The sequence below is a fragment of the Camelina sativa genome, chromosome 11 (genome assembly GCF_000633955.1).
Source record: "Camelina sativa cultivar DH55 chromosome 11, Cs, whole genome shotgun sequence".
NCBI lineage: Eukaryota > Viridiplantae > Streptophyta > Magnoliopsida > Brassicales > Brassicaceae > Camelina > Camelina sativa.
The window spans coordinates 452,836-474,623 of record NC_025695.1 but is presented as its reverse complement, the minus strand read 5'-3'; the positions used below and the strand labels follow the sequence as shown (position 1 = coordinate 474,623).

The 21,788-nt window shown below is 33.0% G+C and overlaps 3 protein-coding genes across 3 annotated transcripts; 2 read left to right on the top strand and 1 right to left on the bottom strand.

The window, feature by feature from the left end:
- LOC104720814 (SH3 domain-containing protein 2) lies at nucleotides 1,342-3,913 on the bottom strand. The gene is made up of 10 exons (XM_010438700.2): nucleotides 3,746-3,913; nucleotides 3,247-3,372; nucleotides 3,071-3,140; nucleotides 2,817-2,968; nucleotides 2,630-2,731; nucleotides 2,357-2,557; nucleotides 2,207-2,269; nucleotides 1,974-2,132; nucleotides 1,805-1,879; nucleotides 1,342-1,718 (listed from the first exon to the last, which is right to left on the bottom strand). The coding sequence occupies exons 1-10, from the start codon at nucleotides 3,803-3,805 to the stop codon at nucleotides 1,602-1,604; spliced, it is 1,125 nt and encodes a 374-aa protein (XP_010437002.1). The 5' UTR covers nucleotides 3,806-3,913; the 3' UTR covers nucleotides 1,342-1,601.
- Nucleotides 11,955-13,867, top strand: LOC104727479 (cytochrome P450 84A1-like). Its single transcript, XM_019231717.1, has 4 exons — nucleotides 11,955-11,961; nucleotides 12,016-12,221; nucleotides 12,492-13,133; nucleotides 13,241-13,867. The coding sequence occupies exons 1-4, from the start codon at nucleotides 11,955-11,957 to the stop codon at nucleotides 13,865-13,867; spliced, it is 1,482 nt and encodes a 493-aa protein (XP_019087262.1).
- LOC109127205 (uncharacterized mitochondrial protein AtMg00810-like) lies at nucleotides 17,635-18,627 on the top strand. Its single transcript, XM_019231716.1, has 2 exons — nucleotides 17,635-18,394; nucleotides 18,452-18,627. The coding sequence occupies exons 1-2, from the start codon at nucleotides 17,635-17,637 to the stop codon at nucleotides 18,625-18,627; spliced, it is 936 nt and encodes a 311-aa protein (XP_019087261.1).

Here is a 21,788-nt window from a genome sequence, read left to right as displayed (position 1 = left end):
CGCAGTTCCTCGTAACTCGCTCTAATATGATCCTCCGTCGAGTCACCACCACCGGATTTCCCTGAAAACTCGGAGTTGCGGTGATTGCACCGACTTTTCTCCTCCGAGTAAGCACCGGTTCAGGGATCAGCGTTTGGTGGGAGTTAACCGGAATTGTTCTTGGTTTGGTAAAGAGAGGAGAGAAAAGAGTCAATCTTTGGGATTTGATTAGCATTTTTGGTTGATCTGATTCAGAGACAAATCGGGGAATCTGATCACACCGCTGTCAAGTTTTTTTTGCTTTCTTCTTTTGTTTTGGTTTTTGGCGCCTCGAGATTTGTATGCGGAAAACAGAACCCAACCCAAACTATCTACTATATACTAGTCTGTTTACCACGTGCTGCTCTCCCAATATTACTCTTCTGCGAAATTACAATTTTTGTATTTTTGATATAACTAAAGAAATTATCAGAAAAAAACAAAATTATAGTCTGTAATCATGTTTACATTCAAATTAAACAATACAAGTCTTTTAATTGACCAAATTTAACAATACAAGTCTTCTCATAGTCTTTGATTTGGTCAATTAAAAGACTTGTATGTATATTGTTATATAAGAGACTTTGAAAAGACTTGTATTGTTGATTTTTTTAAGTGTGAAGATTGTAATTAAAGACTATGCTGTGTTGTTATTTTTTTTTTTTTTTTTGGTTTAAGTCAATGGTGTTGTTTTCTGATTTATTCATTTAAAAGAAAGAAAGGTAAAATATGATTCTATCAGATTAGTAAACAAGTTTCTCTCGAGCTTGACTTCAATGTGATGGCTAGAATATAATTTTACACATGTTATATATGTCGTACTCATTTTAGTTTGAGTCTCTCATACGTGAAAGACTATAATTTTCACAAAGAGATTTGACTTCATTTAAATTTTCTTTTTGCAGTGGGATCACAAAGAAAAGTATGTGACATTTCCGATTTTCCACGCGACTTCTTGTCAATTTCTAGGTAATGTTCATGGCCATAGACTACAAAAATGGAAATTATATTAAAAAAAAAAACGATTTCTTGGTAATTTCGTCGTGAGTTCTGTTCCATTTCTTGGTAATTTTGTTCATTAAAATCGATTTTTTTCTTTTGGTGTACATATAAATGAAAATATTTCTGTCCTCTTACAGTTAAACCGTTAGTTGAATACTTTTAGTTTCAATCAAGTGGTTGGTATAGCCACTAGATTTTGAGTTTTTTTTTCTTTCTAAAATCTAATTTTTATCCTCTTGTTTTTGCAAATATTAGACTTCGATTTTTTTTTGATGATGAAGTCCAAAGATAACATTTAACATATATTTACGGAACTTAAAATATAAAATAATCTCATCTATTATTGTATTGTTTATTATACATTACAGTACTTTAATCTCGAACGAATATCGGAGCTGAGGTTTCTTTTGATTCAACAATGATCAGATTTTCCCTTGTGTAAAAAAGTAAAGAGAGGAAGAAAAATAAAAATCTACCTAAGTAAACGAACAATGGCAAAAAGAAAAAAAACACCAAGTTTCTTCAAGGAGATAATTGAAACTAGTGTTCCAAGAACCACCGAAGCCCACCAAAAGAATCCACTACAAGACCTCGATGACCTTAGTTGCAAGGACACGATCCCTTCTTTCGATGTAGTCGTAAGGAAACCAACCCGCTTTGCCTTTACATTCTCCTTCTGCCCACCCGCTACTCGCTACCTGGATCATCATATAAAGACTTGCGAATGAGACTCCTCAGAGATCAAAGATTTAATCTTATATGCTTTGATTTTGAAAGCCCTAACCTCTCTGATAACAACGTAGTCTCCAACTGATATGCTGAGCTCAAAATCTGAATCAGCTTGATACGGAAACATGACCTGTGCGGTAAAGGATAGATATGCAAACCAAACCAAGAGATTAATGAAGCTCTTGCGAAATCTGATATGATGACAATTTTCCAAGTACACTAACCTCTCCTAAGAAGTATCCCATGGCGTCTGATGTACCATTATGCATTTGAGAAGTATCGACTCCATTATTGGATTCTTGATATGAAGGTGGAGGCGAAGATGTGATGTTCTCTACTTGTGGAGTTTGAGGTGCTTCGATTCTTTGTTGCTCAAGTCTCATCTATACAATGAATTTATGTCATTTGAAGATTAACAATGTAGAAAGATGTGACCAATGGAGATATATATACATACCTCTCCTTCGAGCCGTTCAATAATCTCAAGGATCCTTTGATGGTAACTACGCTCTGCTTCAACCTTTTCATAGAAACATTTGATGGTTAAATGATTTTGAAGCCAAAAACAACTTGCAAGTCATACCAAAACAGTTGTCCACGTAAGTACCAAAGTTAATAGCCGCTGAAGAGTTTGGTTTTGCTGTTGATCCTCCACTCCAGCCATGGCAGAAGCTGCTTCCTTCCCCAATATTGTCATATTTGAATTAAGGTCTTGTAGTTTGGCTTCAGCAGATTCCAGCTTCATTACTAGTTCGGGATTACTAGGATTCTCTCTAACTTTAGCTTGCCGTCTCGATACTTCGATAGTCTGCGTAGGTTCAAGTAAAATTATGTAAGGAAAGAAACACAATTTGGTGTCAGAAGCAGAGCAGCTGAGTACCTGAGTTTCAGCTTCTTGTCGCATCCGATCATACCGTTGTGCTAGATGTCGAGCATCTTCCAATAAAGCTCCCATTACCATTGCCCTTAATGGCTCAGCGACCTAATAACTTCATCATGTAAAAACTTAGCTCTGTTGCTAATGAAAACAGCATAGATATTAGCAAATTAAAGGGTGGTTATGAAACCTGTGTGCCAAGAGTCTTCAAGAGATTTGCGCGCTCTTTCTCCATAAAGGCTCGAGCATTTGCGAAGCTGAGTGAAGCTCTTGTTAGTGTATCACCAATTGTACATGTATTATCCGAACCATATTTCCTACTATCCTCACACAACTTAGTACCTAACCGCCAACAAAACAAATCAGAAAAGAAAAGACGATTATATGAATCTTGAAACAGAAACTAGAGACCACAAATGCATAAAGAAAAGAAAAGAAAAGAACCTATTTCGACTTGTTTGGATCCTGTCACGATATATCCTTGTACACCACGGGCAATATCTCGTTGAAAATGCTGAGAAGAAGAAGAAGTAAAAGTTGAAGGTTTCTTTCTTAGTTCTTACAGTGAAAAAGAAGAGTAACTGAGAAAGAGAATGGGATAGTAGAAGCTGGAAAAAAACCTTAGCAGAGCGTGTTGAGATGTAAAGCTTCTCCAGATTCTGATGCCGATGAAACTCTTCCTCGTCGGTTATTAGAGTGTCTGAACCTCCATAACCACCACCTCCACCAAATTGTCTCAGAACAGCCTCCACCAAGATTTACAATAAAACAGAGAAACATCAACATACTTTGAAAAGCTCAAAGTAAGAACTTATGGCATCAATTTCCAGAGATCAAAAAAAGAATAGCACCAAAGATAAAAAAAAAAAAGTTGTCCCAATTGAAACCAACTACTTATCAAATCAATTTGAGAGAGAGAGAGACCAAAGATTGAAACTTTCAAACTTTATACTAATCGAATTTTAAGTAAGAGCATCATATAATATATACCCAGATCAAGAACAGGATCAAATTCGAGTAAAACCACTGATAAAATCGCCCATCAATCTTAAAAATTAACAATCTTGAGAGATATGTAATGATTTAGGGTTTTTAAGAAAAAGGGGGTTAACCCCAAACCTGTTGCTGTCTGGCCACTTGTTCTCTGAGCTTAGAAGCTTGCTTCCTGATTGTCTCCATTCCTAAAGAAAATGTCTCTCTTCGTCTTCTAATCTCTCTGATTCGAATTCAGGTAGGATAGAGAGAACAAAAGTGTTTGAAAATCAAAATCTACCGTTTGGGTACTTTGTCAGGTCAGGTAGATTTTGAATTTACTTTTTTTTTTNTTTTTTTTTTTTTTTTTTTTTTTTTTTTCTTTTTTTTTTAAAAATTATTATAAAGAATCGTCAACAAGTCTCTATCTCTCTCTCCATCAGAACAAACCTAACTTAAATCATCTTATTAGTTTATTTGCTTACCGACGAATGTCTTTAATTATTCCTCTAGTCTTTTAGTATATGAAGTTTAAATATGACGCAGACGTAAACACTATTGTATTTAAACTGTAATTTGCCAAGTCCTAATAATAAGTATCACATCTGCTTAGAAAGAAGAGATGCTTTTTTTTAAATTTTTTTTTTTTTTTTTTTTTATCTTCCGAAACTCTTCTGCGAAATCACATTAATAACATAAATTGAGAAATCCTTTCCGAAAGCATTTTTTTTTGGGTAAGAAAAGGTATCCCTAAATATCAAATTACTCATCAACTTACCAATTACAATTTTAGTAACGAAACTCATCATCAGTAACTCCATCTTATACATTAGAAAGAACAAAAAGTAATTAAGATATTAATTTTTTAATCATATAAATTATATTTCATTTGAGTAGTCAAATGCAATAGGTATTCTTACAAAACAAACCATCTTCTGACTGTATCCAAACCCAAACACTCTGGTAGTAATACTAGTAAATCATTAGTCAAGCTAAGTGATAAGTAACTTGACAATTATTAAACGACTTAATAATTAGTATACTTTTTTAAATAATAATAGTAATATCTTGAAGAAACTTCATCAGACGCCTAATATGCTTCTTCTCTTCAATGAAGGGCGGTTTCTCATCCATGAAAACCTTGAAAAAAATGTCGTGCTTAGATAGAGTATAAAAGCCAGTCGGCGGTCTTTTTTCGCTTTCTGTATTTTGGGCTTCCGCCCACGGCAAACCTTGCAACAGTCGGAGGACATAAGGTACTTTCCAAATACTACCGCGGCGGTGATAGGCGCACACTAGAACCCATACGGTTTCTCCAAGACGAAAACGATGACGGTTGCGATGCCGTTAATAGCACCTATTATTAGAAAAGACTAAAGAGTCAGCGACTCGGAAAATGATAAACGTATATGCAAGTAACAGGAATCAATAAACCTTAGTGTAGTTAGTAATTCATATAAACACGTGTCATGTATATTGATAATATTTTGACATGTGTGAAAAGATTTTTTTTTTATAATAATTATTAGAAAAATTAAAAAATTTTAAAAATAAAAGGATTACAATTAATATTTTTAAAAGGTATATAAAACCAAAAGTAATCTATTATATCACTAATTCTAATAGAAAAGTTATCTATTAAATTACTAATTTCAATAGAAAAATATATGCAATTAATAAGGAAAATATTTACAATTTAATTACAATTACTATTTATTATAATCATATAATAAAACGAAATTTATATAGAAAAGTGATTAAAGTAATGTGTTTAAATTAGTGATGCTGAAAAAGTGTTAAAATTAGTGATTTACATAATATAAGAAAAATAAGATAATCAATAAGAAATTAATGTAATTTTCTTAAGTTTTTCAATCGGTGAATGATTTGATAGCGTATTCAATATTGTGTTATTATATAAACCTTATTTTCAAAGTTAGTAACTCATGTGATCGCGAAACGTGTCAATTTTAACAATTAAAGATTTTGTCATGTGTTATTCAATTTTAACAATCACTTCCCGGAATGTCACTCATCCTAAAACTACTCCAGCTCAAGAACGCTTAACTCTGGAGTTCTCTCAAGATCTTTAACCGAAAAAATAATTACACTTTAATAACATAGATTAAAGGAAAGCACGATATGATCAGCTTCTGGTGTAGATCTTCATCGATAAAGTCACAAGACATTAAAGAAAAGTAGGCGACGAAAGACCAGGTAAAAGTTTGAAGGTAAAGGATTTCTGTAGTGTTACTTAGGAACCAGAGGAATTGATGAAATCTAGTAGCTAAACCAATGAATGTTTAAAGAAAGACATGGTTGAGGAAGGGATTGTTCTGTGTAATAAAGAAAGACGATGAACGAGTATCTCTTTATATAATTCTGTTAAAAAGCTAGGTCATGAAGAAGTTGCTTTTTTTAATCACAATTACTTACTAAATAACATAATCAAAAATCAAAATGCAAATTTGATGGTATCAAGCTGGATACACTCTAATTATGCGGGTGTGGTGTGATGCGCAGATGAGAGTATGTTGACTAAGATAGGGCCCGCACTAGGATAGTTATGTGATGTCTGTCTCTCTACCTATCGAAATATCTAATGTAAGAAGATTTTTAAAAATAATATCAAAATAAGTTTTTGTTTCAAATTTAGCATAACATTTCAAAAATTTCAAAAGTAGCATTATATTTCAAAATTAATCTTTCAAAATAAAATCTGAAATTTAAAATACTAAACTCTACCCTTCAAAACTATACCCTAAATGTGAAATTGAGAACCCAAACCTAAAAAAAAAAATTCTAAAAATTAATTTTAAATATTGTAATGTGTTAAATAGTGCTATTTTTAGAATATTTATAGAGTGTATGCTAAAATTGTCAATAAAACTTGTTTTAATGCTATTTTAGGGTTTTTTTTTTCCCTCTAAACCACCAAGGTGTTTATGTAAATGTTATGTTACCAAAAAAAAATACCTATGTACGGTAGTCCATTTTAAAGGCGTGCAACACAAGAAAAAAGTCCCAAAGCCACTGTATTGTCCAAACAAAAAAGACCTGTGTCGCTTGTTTTCGTATTATTTTATTGTTTCATATGTAATCAATTGAAAAAATAGGTTTAATCAAATATATAATGATGATTATACATTTTTCGTATACTTTGTTTTGCCGTTTTATCAAAACATTAATTACTATGTCTATGTGTTGCATTTGATCAAAAAAAAAAATTACTATGTGTTGCAAATTGAAATTAGCCTTAATTATTTTGTCCCAGGAACCACTAAAAACATTGTTTTCCTTCCTCAAAAACAGCTGTATTTATAAAAGGAAAAAAACAAAAAAAACAAAAATTCAAATTTGATTACTTATTTGTGATAGTTGAAAATATATATTATTATATTATAGTTTTTTTTTTGTCAACATATTATATTATAGTTTTAGCGACAAAACAAACAGATAGAATTTTACATTGGATCATAGATTTTAATTTTATTTTAAAATCTTTTCAAATTATTTGGAACCAAGGATTACATAAGACAATCACTATATACAATCATATAATACGTGATATATTTTTTGGCTGTATTTTAACTTTTTGTATCATATATATATATATATATATTAGATGTATATATATATATATATACATAATTTTAGATGTATAATTTGCATATAAAAATCTGCTGGGAGTCATCTCCTGTCTTTCACGAGCCAACAAACCTGTCTAGTTGCAGATCATATTTGCCTTGACAAACTGAAATGCTCTCTGAATATACAAGATTTATAATGTTTCACTTTTGAAATACCATACTAAAGTAAAAAAACAAATATGATTTTTTCTTTAATTAAATTTATTTATATATTTATTCTTTAAAAAGAGTTTTTACTTACAGCAACATGTTAATATTTTTTTAAAAATAGTAATTTTAATGGATAATTTAAAAACCCAGGCTAACCTTTAATAATTAACATGTATTCAGCAATCACTCAATCGCGTGGTCATTTGGATTAGCTGGATATTCCGACATAAATTTCACATCATTAAACTTGTTTGACATAAATACTATCTGAAACATTGCAATGTAGAAAAAAGTACAAATGGTTGCTGGTGATGTAATATCAAAATATAAACCGTTGATACCCCAAGCAGATCCAAAGATGGCTATCCATAAAACACAACCAGTCTCAAGCCCATCCACGCCGTTAATCAGTTGAGCTAATGAGATTGTAGCGATAATGACATTTAACGTAAGAAAATAAACATCCCATCTCTGCCATGTGTAACAGTTATAAAACATAGATACGCTTATCATTAATGACATAATGACAATCAAGATGGGTCGACCTTTGAACGTAGTGTGTGGTGGATCTGAGAGACCAAAACAACAAACCAGTTTTAAAACGTAAATATACATTGACAAGAACCCAAAGTATCTGAGTAGAAAATAGTTGATACTCATATCATCTTTGTATGCTATCACACTATCCCATGCTCTTGAGACGCCATAGGTCGATATGATTGCGAACATAAACATCCATGATCGTGTAAACGTGTCATTTACTCCAAAAATTATAGTTCTTTTTGCCACACCTTCATCTGAAGCATCCAACATTGTTTTCTCACTGGACGACATATTAAATTTTATGTTTGTTGTTTCTCTTGAAAAGTCTAGAATACAATGATGATAAAAAAGCTTGGTTTACCTAAGGCCAAGCATCTACTTATTTATAAGGGAAGTAAAAGTTTCATCATTTGGACCCATGCAATAGAAATTTTATTGATCAAATCTCTAAGCATTAAAATACCTTGAAAACCTGGAAAGTCTTTTTTTTTTAAATAAGTGATCAAGTAGCGTGTCACATAACTCCTAAAAAAGTAGTATTATATGTTTAATTATTTCATAATTTTATTATTTAAAGCTAAATCCTACAGACTCCTTTTCCAAGAACTATTACAGTAAAACATCTATAAAATTAACATTAGTAATGTTAGGAACATCATAAATTAATATTATTGTTTATAGTATAAATTAATATAATTTTATAAAGATATTTATTTAAATTGTTAAAATTATAGAAATATGAAGTGAACATTTTAGTAAAATAAGACTAGTGTTTTGAATGCTATAAATGTTATAGTTTTGGGTTTGATTTTTTTTATTCAATAACCATGATGAGTTATATACATATAAAAATCTAATACTAGTATTTGCACAAAATAAACTAAACAAATCTAATAGTATAACATCTGAAAATCATCTCTAATTGAAGCCACTAGTTCTTCCTCATAGAACTTCGTTTTGTCATAATACATTTCCGACATAAATGCCATTTGAAATATTGTGATGATGAAGAAAGTACAAATAATTAATCCTGAAGTAATATCAAAATATAGACCATTGATTCCCCAAGCAGATCCCAAGATAGCTATCCATAAAATACAGCCAGCCCCAAGCCCATCCAAACCGTAAATCAATTGAGCCAATGAAACTGTAGCGATGATGACAATTAACGTAAAGAAAAAAACATTCCATCTTTGCCATGTGTAACTGTTATAAAACATAGATACGTTCACAATTAATGACATGATGGCGAGCAAGATTGGTCGGCCTTGGAACGTAGTGTGTGGTGGATATGAGGGAGTAAAACAATAAGTCAACCTGTAAACGTAAAGAAACATTGACCAGAATCCAAAGTATCTTAGTTGAACACAGCTGAAACGAGAGCTGAAACTCATTTCATTTTGTAATTCTGTCATACTATCCAATCCTCTTGCAACGCCAAAGATCGATATGACTGCCCATTTAAGCAATAATGCTCGTGTGAACGAATCATTTACTCCTAAAATTTTAGTTATTTTCGTCACACTTTTATCAGAGACATCCGACATCGTTTTTTTGCCCAACTTTCTTTTCATATTCTTCTCTTTCATGCGTTGCTCTAGCTTCGAACCTAGCTGTCAAGCAAAGCATACAGTATGTGCATTCGCTGACCAGGAGAGCTACAAGAGTTGGGCAGCGGATGTTTGTTGTTTCCCTTGAAAAGCTTTGACGATGGCAATGAAAGCTTGGTTACCTAATTGGCTAAGAGCCTAATAAGCTTTGATGACCAAGCATTTACCTTTTTTTTTTTTTTTTTTTCAAATTTACCCTTTTTTTATATGTACGAGAGAAATAAATATATGTATCCATCATTTGGATCATGTCATATATTTTAAATTTTTATCTCTCGAATCTCTAAACATTAAATACAATATCTTGGATATATATATCCCCTATATAATAAAACGGAAGTACACAACATTATTTTGTACACTATAAAATTTTAATAAGTTGGTTACAAATAGGTTATAGATTAAGTTTTATATTATTTGTATAGTTTGGATTTATTGTTTTCAAAAATCTTAAAGAAAATATTCTAAAAAATCATTTGATATCATCTAACTTAACATATTAATTTTCTTTATTAAATTATTCATCAAATAAAATTCTTTGATATCTAACTTAACATATTAATTTGTTAATTATTATTATATTTCACCTCTCATTTTTATATATGAGTCTATTTTGTTAAACAAATAAATTATCATAAAAAAAATTGTTTTATTTCCGGATATACCATAAGTTGAATTTTTAAAAACAAATATAAATGATTCAATCTATAAAATATTCAATTTTTATTAATATTATTCTTTAAAAATAATAACTATAGAATTAAAAAATTTACTGAGTAACGGGTCAAAATTTGAATATTTAAATTCAATTTCATACTTTTTGTTGAATTTTATAATTTTATATAATATTATAAACTTTAAATAATTTATTTTGAAATATTTTAAAATATTAAAACTCGATATTAAAGTTAGAAACTATAAACACTCTAAATTGGTTTGTTATAGCAATGTCAATAATATGTCACTATAATATGAAAGAATATTAAAAAACCAAGTATAATAAAACAAAAAAATATAACAATATATTAAATTACTCATAATATAATAACTCACTTTTTAAAAACTAAATTCATAAAATTATGTCTTATAATGACATTCAAGTCATGAGATAGAATATACATTGTGGAAATAACTTCATGTACATAAACTAATACAACATATTAAAATTTTATTTTAAAATAGAAAATATCAAAATTTTGTATAAAATAAAATTTAACCAGTGTTATAGCACGGGTACTTATCTAGAATCATTAACAATATAAAACTTACAAAATAAGTGTCTTTTTCAAGTCATCATATTTAGCATATGATTTTATTGCATAATTTTTTATCCAGAAAACTTTTAAAAACAATCACATAAACTATATTTTATAAAAAAAATTACAATGTAAATAAAATAAGTTTCAACCCGTGATCTAGCACGGGTCTTAATCTAGTATATATATTATAAAGTGTCATATATTACCTCCTAAGAATTATTTAAAGCTCTTCTGGTTATAAGCATCTCTGTTTACACTTTTAATTTAACAGATTCCAAAACTATTAATTATATATTTTAAAAAATCATTTAATGTAAAAAGAAAAAATAGTATATTTTAATTTTTAATTTGGAAATGTAATATTATAAAATGACACTTAGAAAGAAGATAATATATCATAATGTAAATGTGTATTAGATTACATATTTGATATTACTTTGGATATCTTATAATTTATACAATTTATCAAAAATGTAAGGAATTGATTAGATATCCAATTCAAAATAAGATTGTTATCTTTATTGCCTGTTATAATTTATACAATTTACCAAAATAAGGTTGTTCCTCGCAAGTATCTGAGTATCTTCTCAAATCCTTCAGAATCCCTAAAACTTATTAAAATTCTAATCCACAAACTGTTTTGAATAACAATAGATTTTAAAGTAGATTTTTAAATCATCAGTTTAGTAATAGTGGATTTTAATAGATTTTTTAAAATCCATGATTGAATAACATAGGATTTGTAAATCTTACACAAATCACTTAAAATGTCAAGTTGAATACACACCCCTTAAAATAGTCAAGTGGAAATTATCTTTTAAATGCCCAAAAGGGAAACAAATATTTCATTTTTTACTTATTTATTTTATAATACACAGCTATATGCAATTAATAAATCAAATACCATATGTGCAAATATTTAGTAATTAAATGGCCACCAAAATGTTGTAAAAAAAATTGAAATAAATAGCCACCAAAATTTTATAGAACTTTTATTTTCTGTATATTCGATTAACATCCAAAGATATTCATATTCATGTATGTGTGACCATACAACAAAAACAAAACAAAAAAAAAACTTTTAACAATCACTTTCTCGCTCCCTATCTATCTGATTAAAACAAAACAGTAAAAAGAAAAAAAGATGGATTGTTTGCTATGCTCACCAATCGTATATGCTTTTTTAATTTTTCTTTGGTATTTAGTTAGAGTTTTGTTAAATCGGAGTCTTCCCTTTCCACCTGGTCCAAGAGGATATCCAATCGTAGGGAACTTGAAACTTAAAAACCAATTGAGTCATCGTGGTCTGGCCGAGTTAGCCAAACAATATGGTGGTCTCCTACACCTTCAGATGGGTAGAATTCATATTGTAGCCGTTTCAACTGCTGAGATGGCTCGAGAAATTCTTCAGGTTAGTGATTTTATTTGAATCTTCTAGACATTTTTCGAAACTACATGTTTTGTGTATTTCCTGATAATTTAGCTCCATATAACGTTATAAACTTTTAGTAGATTACCACCATCATAGGTCCGGACAACTATTAAAATCGTGAATTAATATAGTTAAAACTGAAATTCTAAAGATATTTCAACTATTAATTTTTGATTCATATATGGGTGATGTAAATCTCTAGATTTGAACATTTTTTTTTAAATGTGTGTTCAATCGGCTAATGTTTAGGTTCAAGATGTGGTTTTTGCAAACCGGCCGGCTAACGTAGCGATATCATATCTTACTTACAATCGAGCGGATATGGCATTTGCGAACTACGGTCCGCTTTGGCGTCAAATGAGAAAGATTTGCGTGATGAAACTCTTTAGCAGAAAGCGGGCCGAATCATGGGCTTCCGTACGAGAAGAAATCGATTCAATGGTTCAAATGCTTACCGAACAAACCGGTTCACCGGTTAACGTTGGCGAGCTGGTTTTTGCTTTGACGCGGAACATAACATATCGAGCTGCGTTTGGCTCCTTCGCTCGCGACGGTCAGGACGAATTCGTGAAGATACTACAAGAGTTCTCGAAGCTCTTTGGTGCATTTGATATCACAGAGTTCTTACCGTGGATGAGATGGTTTGGTAACCGCGGTTTCAACAAGCGGTTAGAAAACGCTAGGAAATCGTTGGATGGATTCATAGACAAAATCATCGATGCGCATATCGAAAAGAAGGAATCTAGACAAAACGATGATGATGGCTTGGACGATGACATGGTTGATGAACTAATGGCGTTTTATAGTGGCGAGAATGGTGGTGATCTATGTAATGATTCTCAGTCATCATTGCTTAGACTCACAAGAGACAACATCAAAGCCCTTGTCATGGTAATTAATAACTAGATTAATATTATAAACCATATGTTACATTGTTTATTTTATTTTATGATAATGTCATATTGATTGATTACGAAATTAAATAATTGTTATTGTAGGATGTGATGTTTGGTGGGACTGAAACGGTGGCGTCTGCGATTGAATGGGCAATGACGGAGCTGTTGAAGAATCCTCACGAACTCAGGAAACTGCAGCAAGAACTCGCTGACGTCATCGGTTTGAGTCGTCAGTTTCACGAGTCTGATCTCGAGAACCTTCCTTACTTCAGATGCGCCATGAAAGAGACGTTGAGGCTACACCCGCCGATCCCGCTTCTCCTCCATGAGGCGGCAGCGGATTCCGTCGTCTCTGGCTACTCAATCCCTCGTGATTCTCGGGTCATGGTTAATGTGTACGCAATTGGACGTGACAAATCGGTTTGGACTGAACCAAATGCGTTTAAACCGGGCCGGTTTATGGATAGCAAGGCTCTGGATTTCAAAGGTAGTGATTTCGAGTATCTACCGTTTGGATCGGGTCGAAGATCTTGCCCGGGCATGCAGCTAGGGCTTTATGCTATGGAGCTCGCTGTCGCGCACATGCTTCATTCTTTTAACTGGGAGTTGCCGGAAGGAGCTAACTCCGGCGATCTGGATATCAGTGACATGTTTGGTCTCACAGCGCCTAGAGCCACCAGGCTCATCGCCGTTCCCAGCTATCGGCTAAAGTGCCCGATGGTGATTTAAAGAATTGGGTTAATGTTACAGTTTAAAATGGTGGTGTTGTTGTTTCACACTCCTTAAGTGCTTATTATGTTAGATTAAGCTTGAAGGACAAACAAAGTTAGGAAGTTTCTATACAAGTCCTACCGAGACATGGATTAGGATAAGTCTAAAGATACTTAGGAGTTATCTAAGTTGAACTTATTTATATTAGGATTTGGTTTAAAGGTCTCTCAATCTATATATAAGGATGTGTTGGGTTGTGGCATAACTTGTGAGAAAGATTAGAGAGTGAATTTGTGAAGCTTTAGTTTTTGAGTCAGTTTTCTAAAGCAATAAAGGTTTTCCTTAAGAGAATTCAATCAAAGGTTTCTAGTGTTTGATTCAATATTTGGTATCAGAGTATTATTGGATCTTTCAAACTAGCAACCTTCGAACTAAGAAAAGAAGAACCTTATTCATCAAACCACATCTTTTCTTTTCCACAAAGTACACGTCTAAACAAAAAGAAGAAACAGAGTTTTTGTTCTGCAATCTAAAAAAACATGGGGGATACAGAGGGAACTAAAGGAGCGATCGTTGCAGTTCCAAATCCAACACGAGAAAGCGGCTCCTCTTCCATTCAATGTCTGATGCTTAATACTACCAACTATACGGGTTGGTCCATGCGAATGGAAGTCATGCTGCGAATTCACAAGGTATGGGAGGCGATTGAACCTGGATCAGATAACAAAGACAAGAATGACATGGCGAGAGGTCTTCTATTTCAATCTATCCCTGAAGCATTGATTCTACAAGTAGGAAAGCTTGATACTGCAAAAGCGGTATGGGAAGCGATAAAGTCAAGACATGTAGGAGCTGATAGGGTACGTGAAGCACGGCTGCAGACCTTGATGGCTAACTTTGATCGGTTGAAGATGAAAGAAAGTGACACGATCGATGACTTTGTTGGCAAACTTTCAGAGATAACCACAAAATCTGCAGCTTTAGGAGAAAACATTGAAGAACCAAAGCTTGTTAAGAAGTTCCTCAAGAGCCTTCCCAAAAAGCGATACATTCATATCGTTGCTAGCCTCGAACAGGTTCTTGACCTTAACACAACAAGTTTTGAGGATATTATTGGTAGACTCAAAGCCTATGAAGAAAGAATATGTGACGAAGAAGAGCATCAAGAAGAAGAACAAGGCAAATTAATGTATGCTGGCACAGAATCTCAAGCATATCACGAAAATTTTGGTGCAAGCAGATGAAGAGGACAAAGTGGTGGTAGGTTCTTTGGACGAGGAAGAGGACGAGGACGCTTTGGGAATCAACAAAACGGAGGATACAGGCGAGATAAGTCGAAAATTGTCTGTTATCGATGTGACAAAGCTGGTCACTATGCCTCCAATTGCCTAGATAGGTTGCTTAAGTTGCAGGAAACACAAGAAAACGAGGATGAAGACACTCTGGTAGCTGATGAGTTAATGATGCATGAGGTTGTTTACCTGAACGAGAAGAAAGTAAAGCCAGATAAATTTGAGAATCATCCTGCGAGTGACAATGTCTGGTACTTGGATAATGGAGCCAGAAATCACATGACAAGGAACCTTAGCTACTTCTTCAAGATTGATGAAACAGTGATGGGTAAGGTTAGATTTGACGATGATTCTCGAATTGACATAAAAGGAAAAGGTTCTATTATGTTTATCTGCGAGAATGGCGACAGAAAAATCCTAAGTGATGTCTACTTAATACCACAACTGAGGAACAACATCATCAGTCTCGGTCAAAGTACATAAGCTGGTTGCGACATTCAAATGAAGAAGGAGTTTTTGACCTTATGTGATAAGGATGGGAAATTATTAGTAAAAGCAAATAGATCAAAGAACCGGCTGTACAAGGTGGTGATGGAAGTAGACAGCACTCGATGCCTACAAGTTGTAACTACTAATGATTCATCGAACTGGCACGCGAGACTTGGCCACATTGGAGCTGAAAGTATGAAGACAATGATACGGAGGAACATGGTCACAGGAATTCCTAGCTTTGTTGTTGAAAAGGAAACATGTTCCTCATGCTTACTGGGAAAGCAAACAAGACAAAGTTTTCCTAAAGCCACTTTATATCGAGCATCACAAGTTCTTGAATTAGTACACGGAGACTTGTGTGGACCAATTACTCCTGCAACACCTGCAGGAAAGAGATATATCTTTGTGCTAATAGATGATCACTCTCGCTATATGTGGAATCTACTTTTGAAGGAAAAGAATGAAGCTCTTGACCGATTTAAGGTGTTCAAATCACTTGTGGAGCAAGAATCAGGGGTTGTGATAAGATGCTTTAGAACAAATCGAGGCGGTGAGTTTGTGTCACATGAGTTCAACAGATTTTGTGAAGAATCTGGGATATTGAGGCACTTAACAGCACCCTACTCTCCACAACAAAATGGAGTCGTCGAGAGGAGAAACAGAACGTTACTTGGGATGACGATAAGCATTCTTAAACACATGAGTCTGCCAAATTATCTCTGGGGAGAAGCTGTTAGACACTCGACATATCTCATAAACAGAGTAATGACGAGAGCTTTGAATGCAAAAACGCCTTATGAAGTGTTTAAGAAGAAGAAGCCAAGTCTGGAACACCTGCGAGTTTTTGGCTGTATCGGCTATGCCAAAACAGAGAAGCAACACCTACGAAAATTGGATGATCGATCAAAGGCACTTGTACACATGGGCACTGAACCAGGATCTAAGGCATATAGGATGTTAGATCCTACGACACAGAGGGTTATTATCAGCAGAGATGTTGTCTTCGACGAAGGACAAAGCTGGAAGTGGATCAATACACGCAAAGAAGATGGTATTAACTCAGGAAGATTCACATTGAGCTACAGAGATTTTGGTAATAATGGCAATAGAGGTTTTGTCGAGGCTAAAGAAACAGAGGAACATGATGAGGATAATGATACTAGTGACTATGGAGATATCATAGTCAGGGGAAAAGAGTTAGTTCCGGCGATTGGTACTGAGACAGTCACACAAGAAGAACATGTGGAGCCAATACTACGAAGATCTTCTAGAGTATCTGTTAAGCCTGCGTACTTGGATGATTATGTTTTGTTAGGAGAGTTAGAAAGTGAGAAGCTCTTGCTTAGCCTGAATGAAGAACCATGGGATTTCGAGGAAGCAAAAGAACTGCAGGTTTGGAAAGAAGCTTGTAATGAAGAAATCTCTTCAATAGTTAAGAACAACACATGGTCTTTGGTTGATTTACCTACTTGAGCTAAACCGATAGGCTTGAAATGGATCTTCTAGATAAAACGAAACTCAGATGGATCCATTAACAAGTATAAAACAAGGTTGGTAGCCAAATGTTATATTCAGAGATATGGTATAGATTTTGATGAGGTCTTTGCCCTAGTAGCACGAATCGAGACCATTCGGTTGATAATTGCGTTAGCTGCTTCCAAAGGATGGGAAGTACACCACCTTGATGTTAAAACGGCGTTTCTTCACGGAGAATTGAAAGAAGAGGTTTATGTTTCGCAGCCTGAGAGTTTTATAGTCACAAGACATGAGAACAAGGTATATAAGCTGAAGAAAGCCTTATATGGGTTAAAACAGGCACCAATGGCTTGGAATGCCAAGCTGAATCAGACTCTCAAAGATTTGAAATTTGAGAAATGTTCTAAAGAGGCATCATTGTATCGAAGAGTGGTGAAGAATCATTTACTGTTAGTGGCTGTTTACGTTGATAATTTGCTTGTCACAGGTTCAAGCATACATCTGATATAGGATTTTAAGGATGAAATGGCAGCTAAATTTGAGATGAGTGATCTCGGAAGGTTAACTTATTACCTTGGAATTGAGGTCAATCAGTACGAGGGTGGTATCATGTTGAAGCAAGAGAGGTATGCAGAACGAATACTAGAAGAAGCAGGTATGAGGAAATGTAATGTGGTTTTTACACCAATGGAGTCAGGTCTGAAGATGTCGAAAGCACAAGAAGAAGCTGGAATCGAAGAAAGAGTGTATCGGAGAAACATTGGTTGTCTTCGGTATCTATTACACACAAGACCTGACCTCTCATTCTGTGTTGGAGTCCTAAGTAGGTATATGCATGAGTCTAAAACATCTCATGGAGCTGCTCTCAAGCAGATACTCAGATACTTGCGAGGAACAACCTCTTATGGTCTCAACTATACGCGTTCGAAGAAAACAGGGCTGGTTGGATATAGTGAGATCAGTCGTTCACGACTTGATGAAGCAGGGTTAGTTGACTATAGCGATAGTAGCCATAATGTTGATGAAGATGATGGGAAAAGCACGACAGGACATGTATTTTATCTAAACCAATGTCCGATTACATGGTGTTCCCAGAAGCAAGAAACTGTGGCAATGTCTTCTTGCAAAGCAGAGTTCATGGCGGCGACTGAAGCAGCAAAGCAGGCTATTTGGCTTCAAGAACTTCTTGGGGAGATTACTGGACAAGAAAGTGAGAAAGTGGTAATACAAATAGACAATAAATCCACCATAGCTCTCACAAAGAATCCAGTCTTCCATGGTAGAAGTAAGCACATACACCGCAGGTACCACTTTATCTGAGAATGTGTTGAGAATGGTTTAGTGGAGGTGGAGCATGTACCAGGGAGCGAGCAAAAGGCTGATATACTCACGAAAGCGCTTGGAAGGATTAAGTTCACTGAGATGAGAAACCTTGTTGGAATCAAGGACATATCAAAAGAGAAAATCAATCTTAAGGGAGAGAATGTTAGCTTAAACTTGAAGGACAAGCAAAATTAGAAATCTTCGTGACAAGTTCTACCGAGACATGGATTATGATATATTATATAAACTGTTTGCGGTTTCCATGATTAATTGCTAAACATTTTTTTTCTAAGCTACCGGCTAAAGTCTGTTTTTTTTTTTAACTTGTAAATTAGTAGACTTATTTTTCAATGAATGTTTGCTTTATTGTTATGTGGTTAAAACTTAAGGTGGGCTAACAAAACTCTAATGGACTGGACCTCTATAATATCTACCATTTCTCTCATCTTTTCTTTTTTTGCTTTCAACACCCTACGTGATACAAATACAATACATAGCTTTCATTTCAACACCATACAATACATACAGTCATATGTATAAGAGATGTATTTTTTTTAGCTATGTTTATAATTTGCGTATACAAATTTGTAGATTCATCTCAAGGCTTTCAATATACAAGATTCAAACTAACCGAAAAAGGAAAAAAATCGGGGTTCAATTCTGAATTGATTTAAATCTCTATAACCGGCATGAATAAACCCATTATTGGATAACTCGAACCTAAATTTAATTCGGCCCAATTTGGCAGGACTTTTAAATAACCAAAAATTTGAAAATCGAATAAGTCTAACCGAATAACCCAATTAAACTGAATGTCCATGGCTAATTAAACATGTAAACTCAAACTTTTTAATTTTTTTTGAATCCATTAAACATGATGATAAACATATAAAATCTAATAGTATTCGTTAAAAAAAATCTAATAGTATAACATTTGAAAATCATTTTTAATCGAAGTCATCAGTTCTTCCTCATAGAGCTTCGTTTTGTCACTATATATTTCTGACATAAATGCCATTTGAAATATTGTGATGATTAAGAAAGCACAAATGGTTAATTTTGACCTAATATCAAAATATAGACCGTTGATCCCCCAAGCAGATCCCAAGATGGCTATCCATAAAATACAGCCAGCTCCAAGCCCATCCACACCGTATACTAATTGAGCTAATGAGACTGTAGCGGTGATGACACTTAACGTAAGGAAAAAAACATCCCATCTCTGCCATGTGTAACAGTAATAAAACATATATACGTTCACAATTAATGACATGATGGCGAGCAAGATCGGTCGACTTTTGAACGTAGTGTGTGGTGAATTTGATTTTGAGGGAACAAAACAATAAGCCAACCTGAAAACGTAAACATACATTGACACGAATCCAAAGTTTCTGAGTAGAGCATTGCTGAAACTCATTTCTTTTTTGTGTGCAGTCACACTATCGAATCCTCTTGCGACGCCATAGATAGATATGATTGCCCATTTAAGCAATAATGCTCGTGTGAACTTATCATTTACTCCTAAAATTTTAGTTATTTTCGCAACACTTTCATCGGAGGTATCAAACGTCGTTTTTTCGCCCGACATATAAATTTTATGTTTGTTGTTTCCCTTGAAAAGCCAAGATGATGACAAGAAAATTTGGTTTACCTCTGACCAAGCATTTATATATACAAGAGAAATAAGAATTTTCATTCATCATCTGGATCATAGAATATAGAATATAATTTTTGTCTCTCAAATCTCTAAACATTAAAACAAGTTTACTAATTTTGAAATCTCTAAATTATGAAACTAGAAAATTTAGAAATTTCATAATCTCTAAACATTAAAACATGAATTTTGTCAATATTACTAATTGTTTTTTTATGTTTGATTTCATAAATTTCAACACATGTCGCTTTGTAATGTATAAGTGAAAACATAATAAATAATAATAATTTATAGGAAAAATCTTCAGTTATTTGATGAGAATGTTTGTATATCTTTATATAGGTCTTATTTTATAATTTTTACTCATTTAAAAGTAGTTTTGACATGAGGTAAAATTAGTACTTATGACATAACAACATATCAAATATATCTTAAATAATGTTGATTCAATTTTTTACTAATTATGTTTTGTTATTTTTTCTAAATTCTAATAAAATATAGATTTGATATGATGTATTATTTGTGTTTGATATAAAATATTTAGTTCTATGCATTAAGATAAAATGTGTAAAAATTAAAATATGGTTTATTATGATGGTATAGATATTTAAATTATATTAGAATATGAGAAGTTATAAAATACAATACTAAAACTTACAAGATAAAATCTAAAAACATGTACATTATTACTAATATTTCAGTTATTTTCAATTAAATTTTGGTAATTTTTAACTTATAGTACAGGAGCCTTATCTAGTAATATAAATAAAGTACGTAGAAATGATCAAATCACGTGTCACATACTACCTCCTAAAAATAAAATATGTAGAAATGATCAAATCACGTGTGTATATGTATAAAGTAAACTAGCTACATTATATAGTAAGGGGCATGCATACAACGTTATTATCCCATTTATTTTTGGCTACGTTGGCAACAGAATCATTTTAACACCAAAATGAAAATCGAGTGACCAAAACTCACCCCCTCACGAGTCACGGCTCACGCGTCTCTCTTAGTAAACAAAAACCTTCTATCTCCAGCAGAACAATTACTTTTTGCTGACTCAATTACAATTCGCAAACCTTATATGTATATTTCTACATCCCTTTCATCAGATATAATTTCCACATAACCAATTTTAGTGAAGTATTACGCAATTTTATTAAAATTAAGCCGAAAAAATCATATAAATCTAACACGCTTTATATAGTTTCAAACTTAAAGAAATACAAATATTTGGTGACTCATTTAAAAAAAAAATTGTAATTACTCTAATGTTTTTTTTGCTGTTCGTGAACAGTTACTCTCTGTTACAGATTTACGGTTGTTATTTGACACTTTATTATACACCAAACCACAGTCTGAATTTTTCACCGGCAATATATATATATATATGAGCTTCTAATCTGAGATTTAATTGTCCCTTTTGATCTTGAGCATCCGTCATTCGTTAACCAGACTATGTATCGCTGCGGCGAAGAAGCCCGAATAACTTCTTTCCTTTAATTTGAATAATAATATTGATTAATATCAAACAGTGATGGGTGCAGATTTCGCTTTTTTTGGTTTGTTGTTGTTGAAGGCCTGAGATTTTGCTTTTTCTATCATATACTTGAACTGAAATCATAGTTTCCTAGCAACGATCTTTCTGAATCTCCCGTAGATCTGTTTTTTTTTTTTTTTTTTTTGGTTTAGGTAA

Coding starts and splice junctions, on each gene's coding strand:
- LOC104720814 (XM_010438700.2), bottom strand. CDS start 3,805: ATGGAGACAATCAGGAAGCAAGCTTCTAAGCTCAGAGAACAAGTGGCC. Junction 3,373..3,745: donor AAGTGGCCAGACAGCAACAG/GTTTGGGGTTAA, acceptor ATCTTGGTGGAG/GCTGTTCTGAGACAATTTGG. Junction 1,719..1,804: donor ACTACGTTGTTATCAGAGAG/GTTAGGGCTTTC, acceptor ATGATGATCCAG/GTAGCGAGTAGCGGGTGGGC.
- LOC104727479 (XM_019231717.1), top strand. Junction 12,222..12,491: donor TGGCTCGAGAAATTCTTCAG/GTTAGTGATTTT, acceptor GCTAATGTTTAG/GTTCAAGATGTGGTTTTTGC. Junction 13,134..13,240: donor ACATCAAAGCCCTTGTCATG/GTAATTAATAAC, acceptor TTGTTATTGTAG/GATGTGATGTTTGGTGGGAC.
- LOC109127205 (XM_019231716.1), top strand. CDS start 17,635: ATGGCAGCTAAATTTGAGATGAGTGATCTCGGAAGGTTAACTTATTAC. Junction 18,395..18,451: donor TCCAGTCTTCCATGGTAGAA/GTAAGCACATAC, acceptor AGAATGGTTTAG/TGGAGGTGGAGCATGTACCA.